At 60.2% G+C, this 16,498-nt stretch overlaps 6 protein-coding genes across 6 annotated transcripts; 1 reads left to right on the top strand and 5 right to left on the bottom strand.

Moving 5' to 3' along the window:
- Positions 1-200: 200 nt before the first annotated feature.
- TRAVEDRAFT_21774 (uncharacterized protein) lies at positions 201-1,441 on the bottom strand (the record flags this gene model as incomplete). The annotated part of the gene is made up of 5 exons (XM_008041840.1): positions 201-235; positions 313-343; positions 542-638; positions 861-944; positions 1,248-1,441. The coding sequence occupies 5 exons, from the start codon at positions 1,439-1,441 to the stop codon at positions 201-203; spliced, it is 441 nt and encodes a 146-aa protein (XP_008040031.1).
- Positions 1,442-1,890: 449 nt separating this feature from the next.
- On the bottom strand, positions 1,891-3,903 carry TRAVEDRAFT_170658 (uncharacterized protein). Its single transcript, XM_008042438.1, has 4 exons — positions 3,621-3,903; positions 3,241-3,549; positions 2,534-3,187; positions 1,891-2,478 (listed from the first exon to the last, which is right to left on the bottom strand). The coding sequence occupies exons 1-4, from the start codon at positions 3,717-3,719 to the stop codon at positions 2,233-2,235; spliced, it is 1,308 nt and encodes a 435-aa protein (XP_008040629.1). The 5' UTR covers positions 3,720-3,903; the 3' UTR covers positions 1,891-2,232.
- Positions 3,904-7,505: 3,602 nt separating this feature from the next.
- Positions 7,506-9,331, bottom strand: TRAVEDRAFT_151302 (galactose oxidase). Its single transcript, XM_008042439.1, has 4 exons — positions 8,656-9,331; positions 8,115-8,600; positions 7,920-8,063; positions 7,506-7,855 (listed from the first exon to the last, which is right to left on the bottom strand). The coding sequence occupies exons 1-4, from the start codon at positions 8,801-8,803 to the stop codon at positions 7,653-7,655; spliced, it is 981 nt and encodes a 326-aa protein (XP_008040630.1). The 5' UTR covers positions 8,804-9,331; the 3' UTR covers positions 7,506-7,652.
- A 282-nt stretch (positions 9,332-9,613) lies between these two features.
- TRAVEDRAFT_59656 (sure-like protein) lies at positions 9,614-11,595 on the bottom strand. Its single transcript, XM_008042440.1, has 6 exons — positions 11,190-11,595; positions 10,583-10,718; positions 10,508-10,535; positions 10,359-10,453; positions 10,269-10,305; positions 9,614-10,215 (listed from the first exon to the last, which is right to left on the bottom strand). The coding sequence occupies exons 1-6, from the start codon at positions 11,325-11,327 to the stop codon at positions 9,732-9,734; spliced, it is 918 nt and encodes a 305-aa protein (XP_008040631.1). The 5' UTR covers positions 11,328-11,595; the 3' UTR covers positions 9,614-9,731.
- Positions 11,596-11,963: 368 nt separating this feature from the next.
- On the top strand, positions 11,964-13,705 carry TRAVEDRAFT_49516 (branched-chain amino acid aminotransferase II; the record flags this gene model as incomplete). The annotated part of the gene is made up of 6 exons (XM_008042077.1): positions 11,964-12,041; positions 12,099-12,173; positions 12,489-12,632; positions 12,689-12,905; positions 12,967-13,260; positions 13,320-13,705. 6 exons carry the CDS (start codon positions 11,964-11,966, stop codon positions 13,703-13,705), a joined length of 1,194 nt encoding a protein of 397 aa, XP_008040268.1.
- A 298-nt stretch (positions 13,706-14,003) lies between these two features.
- TRAVEDRAFT_49517 (tRNA pseudouridine synthase) lies at positions 14,004-15,515 on the bottom strand (the record flags this gene model as incomplete). Its single annotated transcript, XM_008042078.1, has 1 exon — positions 14,004-15,515. One exon carries the CDS (start codon positions 15,513-15,515, stop codon positions 14,004-14,006), a length of 1,512 nt encoding a protein of 503 aa, XP_008040269.1.
- Positions 15,516-16,498: the final 983 nt, after the last annotated feature.

Below are 16,498 nucleotides of genomic sequence, written 5' to 3' on the forward strand. Positions count from 1 at the left end.
GCTGGCCATTCGCACTACGATTGATGATAAGGTCCACAAAGGCATACAATGGGCATCCCCGGCGTCTTGCGCAGCCATGCCGGGTGCTGCCATTTTTGTGCAGTGTTGAAGACGAAACGCGTACTCGGCGGGAAGGTGACTCAAACCTGGTTCCGATTTGAGCACTGTGGACATCCTACCGCAGGCCAGTAGGTATGAAATCAGACCGCAAGGCGCACAGGAATGCGGATCCTGTCTGAAATAAGGATGAAGTCAATCACAGGTCGCAGACAAAAGGGAGCTTCGAATGTTTGATCAACCTCGGTGGCGTACCTTCGCCTGCCTCAGCACAGATCTCTGCAGCCTATGAAACATACCGGGTGCAATAATCATACCGCAACCTTGTAGCAAGACCCATCGCAGTCCGCCAGTACGTACTCTGCATCTCTCTAACGTCGTTTGAACAGCTGAGAACGTCGAGTCGGCTCAATGTCCGTCCGTCTGCGACTGATGGAGAGAGATGCTCCACCACGCCGAGGTCGTCGGGCCGCTGTGATCACACCGTGTCCTGCTCGCGAAGGATGGCTGAACGCTGCTCCATCGTTTGCGATTTGGGGTTTGCGACGACGGTGCTTCGCGAAGATGGGCTGCGTGGACGCCTGTGGACGTATAGTAAGAGCACGACGGGTGCCTTCGCTGGGCGCGCGAGTCCTTGGTTGGGGGGTTACGTTGCTTCCGAATTGGCCGTCCATGGGCCGTGCCGCGGTGCCGGCTAGCTAGAGAGATGTTGTCAAGGCTTGTAAAGGTCGAGTCCAACTTGTTGTGCGAGTTGCCCGGCCGGCGATCAATTCGAGTAGACTTTGGGGTTTGCCAAGACTTACACCGGCATCCCGCCGAAGCTGCCATACACCTTACTACCACTCCACGTGGCTACTAACCAGCCCGCCCTGCCCGACGCATGCCGCCTAGTCAGAATCCGTACTTTCTTCTATCCATCCCTGCCGTACGCGCATACACCTCTTCGTCCACATCCGCAGACCGCCTGCCGACATGCCCGCCCCACTAGTACATGTATTCATAGATTCATAGCCTTTCCCCTCCCCCGGGCCCTCGCAAACACTTCATGATCCACATACTTCTCCTCCGAACCCCATCCAAATCATCATCGCGACCGTCAACCGGCGGCCCTTCCTTACACCTTCCCCTGGTCCGCACATCCAATCATCACGCTTCCCAGTCTTCCCAATCCGCCGCACCAATAAACTTACGCCCTCCCCCCACCGCCACGCCTTCTCGCCTTCTCGCGGCTTCTCGCCTTCCCGGTCTCCACCCCGAGAGTGGCGAGCGCGATCGAGCACCCGTCCTTCTGTCGGAACGTTCGCCGGGCACCCCAGCGCGCGTGCGGCAGCGGCAGCGGCAAGGGGGCGCCGCGTACCGCGCGGATCGGATCGGTCGTTGCCATGGCGCTGCGTGCTCTGAGAGATTAATGCCTCATGCGCCCGCCGACGCCGTGCGGCGCAAGGCGGATCTGGTCGAGCAGGGGAACCCGGGGGGGGGGCGATCGTGGCCCTCGAGGTATTTTGGGATTCGAGTGCAGCGTTGGGAGATGGGGTGTCTTTTTGTGGGCGAGAGTGGCAGGTCTTGTGCTGAGAAGCCTTCATTGTAAATGTGGCACAGGCGTGGAATGCAAACCTTCATGAGACAAACGCGACGCCACAGCGTGAACAAGGGCGACAGCGAGCGAAACGCCAGCCTTTTGTCCTTCCAAAGGGAATGTCAACCCTTGAGAGGACGTTTGAACACTAATACGACGCCGGACGAACAAGGACAACATGTCCTCGAAGCGGGACGCTCGCACCCTGCTTGATCTCACACTCAACGCACACCAAAACAAGAACACCATAAACGGAGTTTCCATCAAGCTCTGTTTTATTGGGGGCTCTGCTACAGTGAACGGGGACCTCACCCCGCGTCAAGCGACGTGTCGAGTGCAAATGAGGGCGTGTGCAGGAGAAAAGACAATGCAAAAAAAATGAAAAGGGACGAGGCGAGAGCGCAGAGCAGACACATCGACGGGGGTCCGGAGAGTGGGTAACGGGTAAGAGGGGAATAATCATGACAGTGGAGGGCTAACGGTCCGTGGGGAGTAGGGGCAGACGCGGGTACCCGGCGCGGGATAAGTTAGGGCAGCGAACAAGGCGGGGGTGCGGGAGAACGAAGGGGCGTAGAGGAGGGGGCGGAAGAGCGCGCTGCTTAGAAGCTGCGGCGGTTCTTGCCCTGGCCCTTCGCGGAGAAGCGGCCGCCACGGCCACCCGCCGCGGCGCCCTTGCCTGCTGCAGCGCCCTTGCCCGTGCCCGTCGTGGCCTTGCCAGTAGCAGCGGCCTTCGCGGTCGTCGACGCGGCAGCCTTGCCGGTCGCGGCACCACCGGCGGCGGCGGCGTTACCCGCGTTGCCCGCAGCCTTGCCACCAGCAGCAGCACCTCCAGCAGAGACGGTGAACTGTCGCAGACGGTCAGCAGTGTACAAGGGGGCGCATATAAGGAGCGCGACTCACGTAGGCCATGTCGTCGAGCGAGCCGTGCTGCGCGATGGCGACGAGGACCGGCTGGTGGTTCGCGGCGGAGTTGATGGACGCGATGCGGTAGAAGCCAGCGGGGAGGCCGCCGGCGACCTCGACGGAGAGCACGCCGTTCTTCGCGGGGTCGTTGAGGCCCTTGAAGAACGCGAACTTGCTCGGGTCCGTGACCGTCGTCTGGTCGAGCGACGTGAGCTGCTCGATGACGACGTGCGAGTGCCCCTGCACGTCGCCCGCGCCGTTGATCACCTGCGGCGCCGCGAAGTAGTTCTCCTGCGCGTTCGTGAAGTGGCCCGTCTCGAGGTGGCTGATCGCCATCTGCACCGTGAAGTTCGTGTTCGCCGCGATCGTCGCGCCGTTCTTCGGGTTCACGAACTTGGCCGACGGCATGTTCGCCGTCGACGCGATGATGCCCATCGGCGCGGGGTTGCACGACCCGGTCGTGACCTGCTTGCCGTTCGTGATCGGCAGGTTCGGCACCGTCGCGCAGAAGTTGATGAAGTTGTTCGTCGACGTCGCGGACGCGACCTGGCCGGCCGCGGGCACGTCCTGGCCGTCGTTCGCGAAGCCGGTCGCGATGACCGACTGCACGAGCGTCAATGACGTCTGGGCGTCGCCGCCTGCCGCCGCGGTCTGGGAGAGCAAGTCAGGATAGGGAACAAAGGATGCACGGAAGCTTTACGCACTGAGCCAGTGTTGCCGTTGCCGGCAGCCTTGCCTGCACCGGCGTTGTTACCGGCGGCGGTTCCCGTGCTGGTAGCAGCCTTGGCAGTGGAGGTGGTCGCGGTCTTGCCAGTGCCAGCCTTTCCTGCACCAGCGTTGTTACCAGCGGCGGCACCAGTCTTGCCTGCACCCGCGTTGTTGCCAGCGGCAGTGCCAGTCTTGCCGGTGGTACCCTTGCCGCCCTTGTTGGGGTTGGCAGCGAGGACAGCGGTACTTGTCGAAGCGGCAGCGGCGACAGTCGCAGTGACGGTAACTGTCTTAGCGGTACCAGCCTGTCAACAATTCAAAATGGGTGATCAGCGTGGGAGCGCAGAAACAAACACGGCGTCTTCGAAAAGCTTACCTGGCACGTCTCAACGCTCTTGTTCTTCGCCGCGGCTGCGGCTTGAACGGAGACGGAGAGGGAAAGGAGCGCAAAGAGGAGAGCCTTCTTGGAGAACATGATTACTGATTACCCGTGAGTGAAAAGCGAGGACCGGTCGAATGAAGGAGTGAATGCAAAGCGAGACAAGCTCGAACGTGAAGAGAAACGACCCCGGGTCGCGTAGGGAAAGCAGTAGGCACCGGCCTGAGACGAGGCGAGCAGCAGCTCTAGCAGAGGGAAACGAGAGCGAGAAGGAAAGGGGGGGATGATGGTGGAGGGATCACAAAGCCAAGCGCGACGGGCGTTATATACGAGCACAGGCGCCGGCGCTGATTGGCCCTCCCGGGGCGGACGGCGGACGGGCTAATCAGAAACGCGAGCCCTCTTCGCCTCCTGCCCGGCCTCGTCTCCACAGAAACCACTCGCCCGATCCGTTATCGCCCACAACGGGGCACGTCGCCACGGGGATCTGCCCGAGCTGCTCGCCGTGCACGCTCTCCTCGCCGACAATGCCAAGCACCGCGCCCGACATCGGCAGTGAGCGTGAGCACAGCGCGCAGAGCACCAGAAGACAACATGCGCACATCGTTGCACCCCATCGGGCAGCGTGATGAGGACCATGCGCGGCGGCCAGCACCAGGCACTAGCAAGAAGGCGGCACTGCTCGGCAGCACTGAGCTATTTTCGCAGCGTCCTCCTCGTCCACACCGCGTCCGCCAGCTGCTCCTTCGTGTGCAGCCGTGATCGCCCCGCGCGTTGCATGCTTCGTCACTCGCCCTCATCAGCACGTTACTTTCCTCGCTGCTTCCGCACCCAATGCAAGCCCCTCCAATTGCTGCTCCGAGCGAGGCCGCGGCCGCATCTCCCCCGTCTGACAGTCGTGATGGACAGTTCGCGCGCGACGACAGAACACGTCCGCTGATTCCGATACAGATCCCCCTCCGCGCGCTCACTTCGACGCAAAATGGCGGTCCCACTCTCCCGGCCGCGGCCGCGCTCCCGGCACGGTCCCCGCGTCCCGCGCGCCCGTGCCGCCCTCCTCGGTGCCTTGCTATGCGACTGCCGCAGGCACGAACAGTTCAACCCCCAGCCCGGCACGATCATGATGCATCGCGCGCGCGTCTCCATGCACGAAATTAGACGTCCCTCGACGACGGCGGGGAACACGCGGCCGTTTGTATTTCCGCGCTATTCTCGGGCGGCGCGTTGCGCTATGACATCGAGGACAAGGCCCGTTCTGGAACTTGAAGATGGCTTGAATGGCAGCATGAACGACGCTGTGGCACCGGGGGTGCGGGGCACATTAAGAACACATCATCTCGGTCGCCAGGCACGCAGAGACGCAGACAGACGCACTTCCAACTTCTTGCCCGTCCTACATCCGCGCGCGCCCCTCTGCGCCCCTCTGTCAAAGAGGAACTGGGTTCGTTCGACGGCTCGCACTATGCGGCGGCGCCGCCCTGGCTGTATCATGCCCCTAGCGCGTTTGGAACCCAGGACTCGGACTCGGACCATCACCCATCGCAGCTATTCTGGTGCGTCGTCGCAATGCTGCTGTACGTCGGCCGCAATTCCGAATACCCTGTGACCGATGCTAACGGTGCGCACCCATGGCCAGTCGCGTCCTCGTCGTTGGGAGTGTTTCGACGCCCATGCTGATGTCGAGACTCGAGGCCCCTGGGCGCGTCTGTCGCGTGGGATCATCATGGCACGCGAGGAACTGATGCTGCAACTCAAACAGCAGCGCATCAAATGTGCGCAGAGGCTGGCTGGGGAGTGAACAGGTTGAACAGGGCGGTCTGTGACCGTATGTTCCCCCAACCTGTCCTCGCCGTCCGGGAATCAATACGATATGTCCTCGGGGAGAGGCGCCAGCGCATCTACCATTGATCAAATTTAAACCGCCGCATCTTTGCTGCGTCCTTCGTCCGGGGCCCGTCGTGCAAACTTCACACCACTCATCTGTCGATGCAGTGTCATCTTGACAGATGCTCGAGCACGGAGGTGGACGGCTCGATGGGCGACGGTGATGTTCGTTCATGGGAACTTCTCGCTCGCAGTGTTGCGCGACGAATCGTGAAGATTTTGGCGACCCATCTGGAGAAGGACGTCGTTCACCCTTCCCAGCCCATTGTATCGTATACACCACCTCCTGTGGCCCCACCACCACCACCACCACCAACCCCAGGTTCCAGGCACCGCCGGTAAGTACACATGTACACACCTGCACCGCATTATCACTCCTGCTGCCTGCAGCACCGCACAATGCTCGTACATCTGATCAGGGCCATATTCCCATGCAGGCGCGGTCTACGTTGATGCGTACTTCAGCCTCTGCCGATGGATCACAGCACCACGACGTCTATCGGTGTTAGAGGCTGCCCCTTGTTGGACGCCGGCGGCCTGATGTATCTGTATATTCCACGGTGTCCCCCTCGCCGTTCCGCGCCTCAGGGATATTGCGCTATGGCACGAGTCGAGGGCATTGTGCGCGCGCTGCTATGGTGCGGACTCCGATATGATGTGGCTTGGAATCCGGATGGGTTCACGCACGGGGGCGGTGGTCGCGGGTGGCAGAGGTGGAAGTCCGTCTGTATGACGCCGTGTCTATAATGCTAAGTGACGGCAGGCCAAGGGGAGGGCGTATGAAATGACATATGTGTCTCCGTTCCTCCGGTAGCGGCCACCGCCAGCGTGAGGAAGAACGGAGGACGTTCTGCTACAAACACTCCGTAATGCCGGTAACCGTGGTCGTTACCTTTGTCGGATGACGAGCTTGGCAGCGACAGCCGGGTCCGAGTGCGTCAACTCACCGCTAACATATGACGTCGGGATGATCAAACAGTACATCCCTTCTCAATGGTTAAAGGTGTGTGCCGCCCGGAATTCACAGGCATGCGGCCCCGTGAGGACGGACACCGCAACATGCTCGCTACCCTGATACCATAACCCGGCCCCACGACCCCCAGCGCATGCATCATCAAAAGGCCATAATCCCTCAGCGGGGACCAGCAGGGACCGGCGTGAGCACAGCACGGGACTCCCGACGGGAACGGTTGTGGGCGCATATGTACACGCCCGATTCAAACAAGCGTTCGCTTGGCACCCGAACGCCGCAGGCCCTGGCATCACGCTTCACCCGCGCACACGCACGCTATTCCTGGCGCCGCTCCTCCCCATGTCTGCCACGGCCAGGGATCGGCGCACCCTGGAGGCTGTCGATGTCATCGTGTCAAGACGCGTGCGGGATGCTGCGCGGCGAAAATAGGCAGGCTCGGGACGCGGTACAGAATCGCCGTTCTTCCCTGTACTGCGTGTACTACTTACTGAGCATCGCGGCAGAGGAAGATGGTGCGTTTGAAAGCCGGGCTGCCGGTGGGGGAGGGACGCCCGCGAATTCGCTGCGCGGGTGCTTCCTGACGTGCAGCGGATGACATTGACGGCACCCTGTCGAGATGCTTCGCTCGCGTATGAGCAGTGCTAGTTGGGCACGCGAGTGCGTACAGTAGAGCGTAGCGTGGAAGCAGACGAGCTCTCGCGTACACGCTGTCAAATAGCGGTGAGCGAGCCGTAAAGAGCATTAACATCTCTCACTGTGGAAGTCGGGGAAGACCCCTGCGGGGATCCCATGCGTCACACTGTGCAATCGCAAGAAGGTGCATTAGATTATTACCGCGCCGCGCCGCGACGCCGAGTACGCCTACGTATTCCCCGACCAATCCCTAGATACCGATACAACTTACTTCGCCGGCGCGCGGATGCGGGCCGTATATAACTACAATGCGCGAGCGCGCACCAAGATCATCCCTGCTGGTATATAAGTTACCCGACGGCGGCGGAGCCTGCACTTGCCGACCGTGGGGGAAGATGGGGGAATAGATGGAGCAAGACGGGCGGGGGACACGAGCGTGTACTGGCCCGGGGAGTCGAGTGAAGAACGAAAGGAGGGTTGCAATAACTCCATGGGCGATAGCAAGGGCGGAGGGAGGGACGGGCGGAGACGTAAGAGGATCACTCGACGTCGATGCGGAAGCTGGTGACCTGCGGAAGGTACGCCGCGCCGGCGAGGTCGAGGACATGCACGTCCTCGAACACTTCGTTTCCGTTGAAGCCGCCGAATATGAAGAGACGACTGTCGGCGAGGCACGCGGCGTGATATCCGCGCGCACTGGGGCACTTGCCGGCGATCTGCCGAGGCTCGTACTGCAGCGAGACTGATGAAATTTGAAGTCAGACAACGAGGTCAAGGCGTCCAACGCAAATACGGAGTGAACCCACCAAGGTTGAAGAGGAGCAGGTCTTGCATGAAGTTCGCGCCGTCGTGCCCGCCGCATATGAAGAGATACGAACCGACCTGCGTTGCACTGTGCGAGAGTCGCTTGTGGTTCTCTCCGAGCTTGACGAGGCTCCACAAGAGGGTATCTGGCACGATAATCAGTCCTCTGTAAGAAAGCTGATGAGAATGCGACCTACCAAGGTTAAGGCACCATATGTCGGAGAAACACTCCCGACCGTCACTTCCCCCGACAATGACCATGACGTTCCCGATCAGGTTGGCGGTATGATAGCCTCGAGGTAAAGGCTTCTTTCCTCTCGTCTCCATCTGTTCCCAGCGCAGGTTGTCGATGCCGCCGCTGAGATCGAGCGTCCACACGTCGTTGAGCGCCATGCTCCCGTTGCCGCCTCCGAAGATCCAGAGCTTATTCTTGTATAGCACGGATGTGTGCGCGCGACGCGGCGGGGGGAAGACACAGGGTCGTTCCGCCTCCGCGATACTGCTGTCCAGCGGGTGGTACCATGTTCGCATAACGGTGTCGAGCACGTAGACGTCGTTGTAGTAATCCGCGCTCTCGCCGCCTCCGAACACGAACAGTTTCCGATCGACGAGCGTTGCGGTGTGCGCACGACACGGTTTGGGTACGACCCCAGTGACATTCGGGTGCGTCCACTGCATCGTCTCTAACCTACCCGCCTTAGCACGACCGGGCTGCGCATCTGTATAAGTATTACGCACCTGTGTTAAAGCAGAACACATCCTTCCAACACGTCTTGTCATCGCACCCGCCAAAGAGCCACGCCATGCTGTCGATCAGCGTGATACTATGCGCCCGCAGACCATGCAGCGGCATGTGCCCGTACACCGGCGCGCAGCTCCAGTGCATGAGCGTCGCCGGGGCGAGCTCAACGTCCTTTCCGTGCGGCAGGTGCGGCGTGTTGCGAATCTTGTGCGTCGGAGGCACGTTCTTCCCCCCTTTGCCGTCGCGCCTCTCCCGTCCTTCCCGTGGCTCCCGCCCCTCCCGCGGCTCCCGTCCCTCGCGTTCCCTTCCACTCTGGCTGCGTTCTCGAGGGGAGCCATCCTTTTCCTTCTCGCGGCCCTTCTCCTTCGCCGCCACGGACGCCGGGGAGCGGGATCGTCGCTTGGGCGTAACCACCCCGCTCAAACTCAGAGTGTCCCCGCTCGTCGATCTTGCCGTAGCTGACCGTACAAGGCTCACTGGGGTGCGTGCGCCCGATGGAGTCCTGGACGACGAGGCGGCGCTCGCGAGGCTGGTCGTGCTAGTTGCCGCCTTGAAAGTCGTAGCCGAGCCCGTTACGGAATGGTGAAAGTAGGGCGATCTCGCGCCGGGGGTGAGCGGGCCCTCTTCAGGCACCTCGCTCAACGTGCCGAACCGTGGAGAGTCCAGTGTCAAGCGGGGGTCGTTTGTTGGCATGATGGGGATGGTGGTGGTAGGAAGAGGAGAGATGCCTTCGCGGTGGCCGGTGATTACGCGCGCGCATGCGCCAACTTCGACCCGATACGACCACTAAATTATGGTGCCTGGCATCGAATTCGTAAAGCCAGCTCAACACACTCAACCGGGTACATAGTGTTAGTACTGCACTTGTTCTCTGCAAGAATTAAATGCATGGCAGCCAACGCTACGAGCGCCAAAAGTCATTGCGTTACGAGTATTGTGTTTAACCTCATGATGACGGCCAGATAAATGCTGATTTTTATATCTTAATCCCAACTAGAGATTCGGAAAGAACGTTTGTGTAAAGACGGTGCGTGTTTATAGCCTACGCTCCTCCTTGATTACAACCCCAGCACTACGGCAGGCAGACCAGCGGCAACCCCTGCAGCTTGTCCCTGACCTGCGCCTGCAGCGTCGCGTTGACGTCGAGCTTGCTCTGCGCATCGATGACCGACACGCTCGCGTAGCAGCCCTTCCCGACGACGGTCGACTCCGTCGGCAAGTGATCCGACCCGCAGGTCTCGACGTCCGTCTCGAAGATGTTCCACACGAGGCGCGAGAACACCCACTGGTAGCTCGCCGCGCTCGCGCAGTTGTCGACGGATGCGTAGTTGACGTTAACGATGACACCGGGGGGCAGGTAGGGGCCGGAGTTCGCAGCGGCAGCGGAGGCCAGGGTCTTGACGAAGGTGGTGGTCAGGTCCGAGTAGATGCGCGCGGCGACGGAGGAGGTCGCGTCGGGGGTGGAGGAGAGGGTCGTGTAGGACACCTCAGAACCGCTCACACCGGAGAAGGCGCCGGCGGGAATGCCGGTGCGCGCAGCTTCGCATGCAGCGCCGCTGTGTTTGAGTGAGTATGCAAAAAGGACGCCTAGGTGGCATAGTGAACGTACACAGTGCCGGAGAGCAGAGCTACGAGCCCAAGGTTGCCTGTATGCGCGTTAGAATAGTACAATAATAAAACGAAATGTTGAAGGACTTACTGCCGACATTAGGCCCGCTGACGACAAAGTCGGGCGCTCCGCCGTTGAAGAACTTCGGAGCAAGGGTCTGAATGCCATAGCGGGCCGCGTCCACGCTGCGTGAGGAGTTGAGCTAAATTTCGCATGTATTCAAAATGCAAAGTACGTACGGATAACCATTCACGTAGTTCAAGCGGGCTGGTTGAGTTTTAGTGCATGTTGTGGTACGGTCACAAGAAACTCACTGTTACTGCTGTTGAAGCCCATAGCTGGGGAACCCGTTGGGCATGTGTCGAACTCGCAGGGCTCCGTCAACGCCGTGGGTGTCTTGGACAGGGAGCTCTTGCCAGACTGGTTCAACGCCGGAGAAGACAGAATGACCTGTGAATCGGTCATCAAAACATCAGTAGGCAGTTCACGGACTGGCCCGCATAGTCCAAATACCATCTACATCGCAGCACTCGGGAACATCGGACTTCTAGGATAATTCGCCTAGTATTGGTCACAAATCCTGGGTGGTTCGGGCCGCGCGCAAGGCTACCATGGTGCCTTGCGCGCGACCCATATTGCCGTGACCCAGTTAGAAGGTGCCCGTATTCTCAGGTATCCATTCTCATCTTCATATTCTCTTACGATATGAAACGACCACACACACCCTCGAGACCCACCTGACGGCCGCATTCGATATCGTGTCTGCGTGGAGCGTCTATGATACCACGTTTTCGCACTAGAGATGGGGTTCCACACAGTGCCCAGGGTATCCGAATGAGAATATCACTAGGCATGTCCGGACAAGACCGAGCTTCCAGCCCATCGTTTCTAGTCCCAACCATCCTTCGAGAAAACACTCACGTTGTGGCCTGCGCTAGTCAGCGCATCGAACTGCTGGCGAATCTGCGCGGTCGCCCAGCCGTCATCGTTGGAGATGATGATCTTGGTCGCCGCAGCGTACGTGAAAATGAGCGGAAGCGACAGAAACGACGCGCGCATCGTGCCGGCAGGAGGAGTGGGCTGATGATGGGAGTTGGGAAGGTCGGTAACGCACACGATACGGTCCCGCTGCTCCCCTTATATAGAGCTATCGCATGTGCCAAGGGCGCGAAACTGCACCATATTGGGAGACCACGGTCGCGGTTGCCATATGACAGGAAGTCGGCTCATCTGTTCGGGGAAACGTGCGTCGAAGTGGTGGCTTGCTCGCTTCGGTCCTGCGTCATTCCGCAGCTCACAGTGTGAGCGTTCATGTCTTGAGAGTCCGTGGTCAAGACAGAGAGGAAGGAGGGGGAATATGAGGCGTTCATTGAGACGCAAAACATGCAACGCTGAGGACAGTTGCCTATGGAGATCGGCGTGAAGGGACTGCAAACACATGGCAAGGCGATTGCTGCAGCGCACGAGGATCGGAAATCGAAGGCTCGGTGGAAGCCGGGCATACAGCGCTTTTGATTGGCTTGTCGTGGTGATCAGATCGAATCGTGCCATGACACATAGATAAGATTAGATGTAGAAATTGCTCGCTTCTCCAAGTTCTGCGCCACACGGTGTTATAAGAGGACTTGACTCGACTTGACGGCACGGATCTCAAGTTCTTTCCCCACCAAACTCTTCACCAACTCTACCCACTCGATGGCTATTCAAAAAACCTCCAACGGCGCCACGAACGGCGCACCTGCTGCTGTGCCTGCACAACCTGCCCAGCTTGATGTGAGTCCTTCGTAGCGCTATCGTAACGTATTGCGATCTAACTTCTCGCGTCTGAAGGCTTCGAAGGTCACCATTGCGCTCGCGAACGAGCTCAAGACCATCCCCCATGCCTCGGAGCTCAAGTTCGGCCAAGTGAGTTTGTCACGCGACCTCCCGAGCGACTTTCGGTGTGCCATTTGGACACGGTGCAAGACAAGCTTCACGTCGATGCAGACCCGATGTCAAAGCTCAAAAAGGACCCTCGCCCCTTTCAAACCTCGACTTGCGAGAACATACGAAACTCACAGGCTCGGGCTTCGCCAATGCAGGCTCATCCTAGTTTCAGTGTGATCCGCAAGCAGACGGTGTCTGGAGCAAGTCATACATCGACTACAACTCATACCGTGTTCTTATCATCACCGAGAGTCCTCCACTGTTGATTCTGAAAGCTGATCATATCTGGTGCAGGTCATGTCCGACCACATGATGACCGTCTCCTACGATCCTATCAACGGCTGGTCAGCGCCCGAAATTAAGCCCTACGGCCCGCTTTCCCTCGACCCCGCGAGCTCATGTTTCCAATATGCAACCAACGTATTCGAGGGCATGAAGGTAAGCATCTCGCCAGCTCCATGTCTCTCCATCTCTAATACGCACTACGCGCGTAGGCATATATTGGCCCGGATGGCAAGGCCAGGTTGTTCCGCCCGAACAAGAACATGGACCGCATGACCATGTCCGCCGGACGCGTCGCCCTCCCGCCTTTCGACACGGACGAGCTCCTGAAGCTTATCCGCCGGCTCGTGGCGATCGAGCAGCGATGGATACCCACGCAGAAGGGCCACAGCCTTTACATCCGCCCGACGATCATCGGCACGCGCTCATGTACGCACCTTCCGCCGCCACGCTCCCGGTCCAGCTCTTGCTCACTTCGTCTTCCCAATAGCTCTCGGTGTCGCTGCGTCTGACCACGCGATGCTCTACGTAATCTGCTCACCGACTGGACCCTATTTCGCCACCGGCGCACGCCCGGTTGCTCTTCTCGGCATCGGCGAGAGCGTTCGCTCGTGGCCGGGAGGCACCGGCGGGTACAAGCTCGCTCTGAACTACGCCCCGACGTTCAAGCCCCAGCAGTACGCCGCGAAGCTCGGCTACGACCAGTGCTTGTGGCTCCTGGGCGACAAGATCACCGAGGCGGGCGCCATGAACTTCTTCGTCGTGGTACGGCGGATCGACGGCGGTGAGTGCCCTCTCATCTCCACCATCGTAGCAACACGTCCTGACGACGCTGCCTCTCAGACTTGGACGTATACACGCCCCCGCTGGACGGGACGATCCTCCCTGGGGTCACGCGCGATTCCATCCTCGCGCTCGCCTCCGCCCACCCGTCGCGCACGCTCCTCCCCGGGCTGCCCGAGACCCTCCGCTTGCACACGACCGAGCGCGAGCTCACGATGACGGAGCTCAACGCCTGGGCACAGAACGGAAGTCTGCTCGAGGCATTCGGCGTCGGCACAGCCGTCATCGTCGCCGCCGTGGGCCGCATCGGGCACGAGGGCAAGGACATCAACCTCCCGACGTACGAGGGCGGGCTCGGGCCCGTCGGCCGTGCGCTGTATGACCGTATCTCGGACATCCAGGAGGGCAAGTTCGAGTGGGAGGACTGGTCCGTGGTGTGCGAATGAGCGTTCGGAGATGGTGTGTGAGGATGGTTTCTTGGTTTCCCGGGAGAGATGCAAAATTATTGTAAGGCGGTATCGATGTATAGTGTGCAGAATGTACCTCTAGAGCTAGCAATACAGGGATATACCAACTACCGTCTGGTAAGTAAACATGCAGTGAAAACGTGCGCGAGGATCTGACGGGGATAAACCGACTGACCTCCAAGCATACGAAAGCGATCTTGCCTGCCTCGCACAAGGCCGAGCTACAGGCACAACCACCAGTACGAGGTCCTTTTCACATGCAGCACCGCGCGCACGTTCACTCGTCCGCGTCGTCGTCCGCCCCTGCGAGCGCGGCCGCCCTTCGCTCGAGCTTCTTGGCGCCCCTGCCCAGGCGGTACCGTGTGTTCACCTCGTCCGGCGTGAGCATGCGCTTCCTCTCCAGCAGCGGCGTGTACGTAGACGTGCGTTTCACCTTCCCTCCCCCTAGCGGAAGACTCATCATTGCGCCCTCCGTGAGCGCCTCCACCCCCGCGCCGCCAATGGGGAAGTACGGTTTCGGGAGTGCGTGGTGCGCCTCCGCGGCCTTCAGGAAGTGCTCTTCGAGCGCGGCACCAAGGACGGCACGCTCATGTGCGCACATCATGCCCCGCAGCGGGCTCTTCGCGGTCTCACCCACCGCGTCGGGCTTCGCACGGTCGATGCGCCAGTCGAGCGCGTCGTCGTCGTACCCGCACGCCCATAGCATGAGCGGGAGCGGGTCTGCGATGATGTACTCGGGCTTGCCGGTGACGAGTGGGGGCGCAGGTTCTCCTTCGCGGAAGGGTGGGAGCGGGCGCGAGGGATCCGCGTTCAGTAACGCGGTCATGACCGAGGGGTGCTCGAGCCCAGTGCCAACGAGGAGTAGGATGGCCATAAGGTGGCGGACCATGTTGTAAAGGAACGCGTTCCCGCGCAGGTTGAAGACGTGCATGCCTTCAGGGTTGGCGGGATCGACGGGGTCGACGGATGCGTGGAGGATGCGGCGGGTGAAGACAGTGAGCTGCTTGCTCGCGTCGACCTTGCAGAGGTTGCGGAAGTCGTGTTCGCCAAGTAACCGCGAGGCGGCGTCGGACATCGCAGCGAGGTCGAGTCCGTGCGGGGAGAAGAAGTACTTGTAGTGTCTCCAGCGGCAGCTGTGGCGCGCGGAGAAGTCGTCTGCGACGGGCGACCAGGCGAGGATGCGGATTGTGGGCGGGAGGATGTGATTCAGCTTGTACACGTACGCGGTGTTGTCGTCTTCCGCGTCCTCTGGCGCGGGTTTTGTGGTCATCGAGCCATTGGTTGGAGGTTCGTCGAAGTCGCCCATAAGGCCGAAGTCTCCTTCAAGTCCCGGTCCGTCTTCGGGCAGGTCTTCGGGATCTGTGTGTAGCGTTGGCTGCTCCACGGACTGCAGAGAGCTTCCCGAAGCAATCGTCTTCCCGTTTGAACTGCTCCGCACCCACAGACTGACCACTTGCCCACCCGCGCTCACGCCCTTGTCCGTCCGCCCACACCGCTGCCACCCGCACCCGTCCAAGCCGCCTTCTCGATCCACCAGCTTCGTGTGCACCATCGCATCGAACAGCACACCCTCGACGGTTGGTAGGGCGGGGTCGCGCTGGAACTCCATCCCGCCATAGTGGATGCCGTTGTACGTGAACTTGAGCGCGATCTTGCGCCGCGGATACGCGGTGAAGTCGAGTGTCTTCGCCTGGCGGACCGGTTCAGGCCGCGGGTGGTCGTGGTGCGGGTCCAGACGCTGCAGGCGCGCGATCAGCTCCTCGCGCGACCAGTTTTTGTAGGGTTCCATGCGGTTGAATCTTGCATAGCGGCGTAAGAGACGGTAGCTGGAGCCACCGGTCATGCAACTCGATTGGTACGTACTGCGCTGCCCGATGCTCTGCTAGTACCTGTGTGCCGTACTTGAGCGAGCTGATCATCGTTAGACCATAGCATTTACTCACATAAACTTAGAAGGTAGGATGGTTGCCCAAGGTCAAAGTTGGGGCGTTGAACGAGGAGGAGTCGGGGAAAGCTTTCCAGTGAGTCGATCGAACGCTGTATTGGGCGCTAGTTAAACTCTCCAGATCTGAGATGAATCTGCTCAAAGATCGGTGAATCGCCGCAAGATCTGCCGTCGTGAACGCGTTGAGCACGCTTAAACTCTTTGCTCCGCTCATCTCACCTCCTTTCTCTGCACATCGGTGCACTCATGATGAACAGGGCATGCACAATGTCTCTTTATGTACCCTGAGGCGTTCCTGTATATCTAGGCCATCGGTGCCGGCATCTCCCGTCTCCTTCTAGCACCTCAATGAACGGCGTAGATGAGGCGGTGTTCGTACAATTGAACCTCCAACCCCCACATAAAAGGCGTCGCAACGCCTCTCGGAACGTTGCTACACGCAACCATGTCCAACCCTGTCCCCTTCGGCAACGCTACGAACGTACGCCCCGCGAGCTCCTCGCAAGCGGCCCCCGCGCCGCCGTTGCGCTCCCCGGAAGCGCGTGAGTGCCACTCAGAGTTCCGCAGAAGTCGGGCGGATGGGGGAACAATGTATAGCAGCTGACGCGTTGTGGTGGCGTCTTGCAGCGAAGCCAAAGGTGGCCGATCTGCCCGATGTGGACGAGCCTCCGTTGTTCCAGCCCGAACCGCAGTGGGAAGACAGTATGGCTATTGACGGTCCTGAAGGTGCGTAGGACGGCGGACATGGCTGCGCGATAGTGGGCGTTGCTGATTGCGAGTGGCGCGTCGTCTCAAAACACAGAACTCGGGCCTGCTGGGCTGTTCGA

Source organism: Trametes versicolor (assembly GCF_000271585.1).
Source record: "Trametes versicolor FP-101664 SS1 unplaced genomic scaffold TRAVEscaffold_8, whole genome shotgun sequence".
Taxonomy (NCBI): domain Eukaryota; kingdom Fungi; phylum Basidiomycota; class Agaricomycetes; order Polyporales; family Polyporaceae; genus Trametes; species Trametes versicolor.

Excerpts from the sequence above, each read along its gene's own strand:
- TRAVEDRAFT_170658 (XM_008042438.1), bottom strand. The coding sequence starts at position 3,719 with ATGTTCTCCAAGAAGGCTCTCCTCTTTGCGCTCCTTTCCCTCTCCGTC. Across the intron at positions 3,188-3,240 it reads GCAACGGCAACACTGGCTCA|ACCGCGGCGGCAGGCGGCGA; the intron begins GTGCGTAAAGCT and ends TTGCTCTCCCAG. Across the intron at positions 2,479-2,533 it reads CGCTCGACGACATGGCCTAC|TTCACCGTCTCTGCTGGAGG; the intron begins GTGAGTCGCGCT and ends CGTCTGCGACAG.
- TRAVEDRAFT_151302 (XM_008042439.1), bottom strand. The coding sequence starts at position 8,803 with ATGCACTGGAGCTGCGCGCCGGTGTACGGGCACATGCCGCTGCATGGT. Across the intron at positions 8,601-8,655 it reads TGTGTTCTGCTTTAACACAG|AGACGATGCAGTGGACGCAC; the intron begins GTGCGTAATACT and ends CGGGTAGGTTAG. Across the intron at positions 7,856-7,919 it reads CCTGCTCCTCTTCAACCTTG|TCTCGCTGCAGTACGAGCCT; the intron begins GTGGGTTCACTC and ends AAATTTCATCAG.
- TRAVEDRAFT_59656 (XM_008042440.1), bottom strand. The coding sequence starts at position 11,327 with ATGCGCGCGTCGTTTCTGTCGCTTCCGCTCATTTTCACGTACGCTGCG. Across the intron at positions 10,536-10,582 it reads GGGCTTCAACAGCAGTAACA|CCCGCTTGAACTACGTGAAT; the intron begins GTGAGTTTCTTG and ends AAACTCAACCAG. Across the intron at positions 10,306-10,358 it reads CAGCGGGCCTAATGTCGGCA|GCAACCTTGGGCTCGTAGCT; the intron begins GTAAGTCCTTCA and ends ACGCGCATACAG.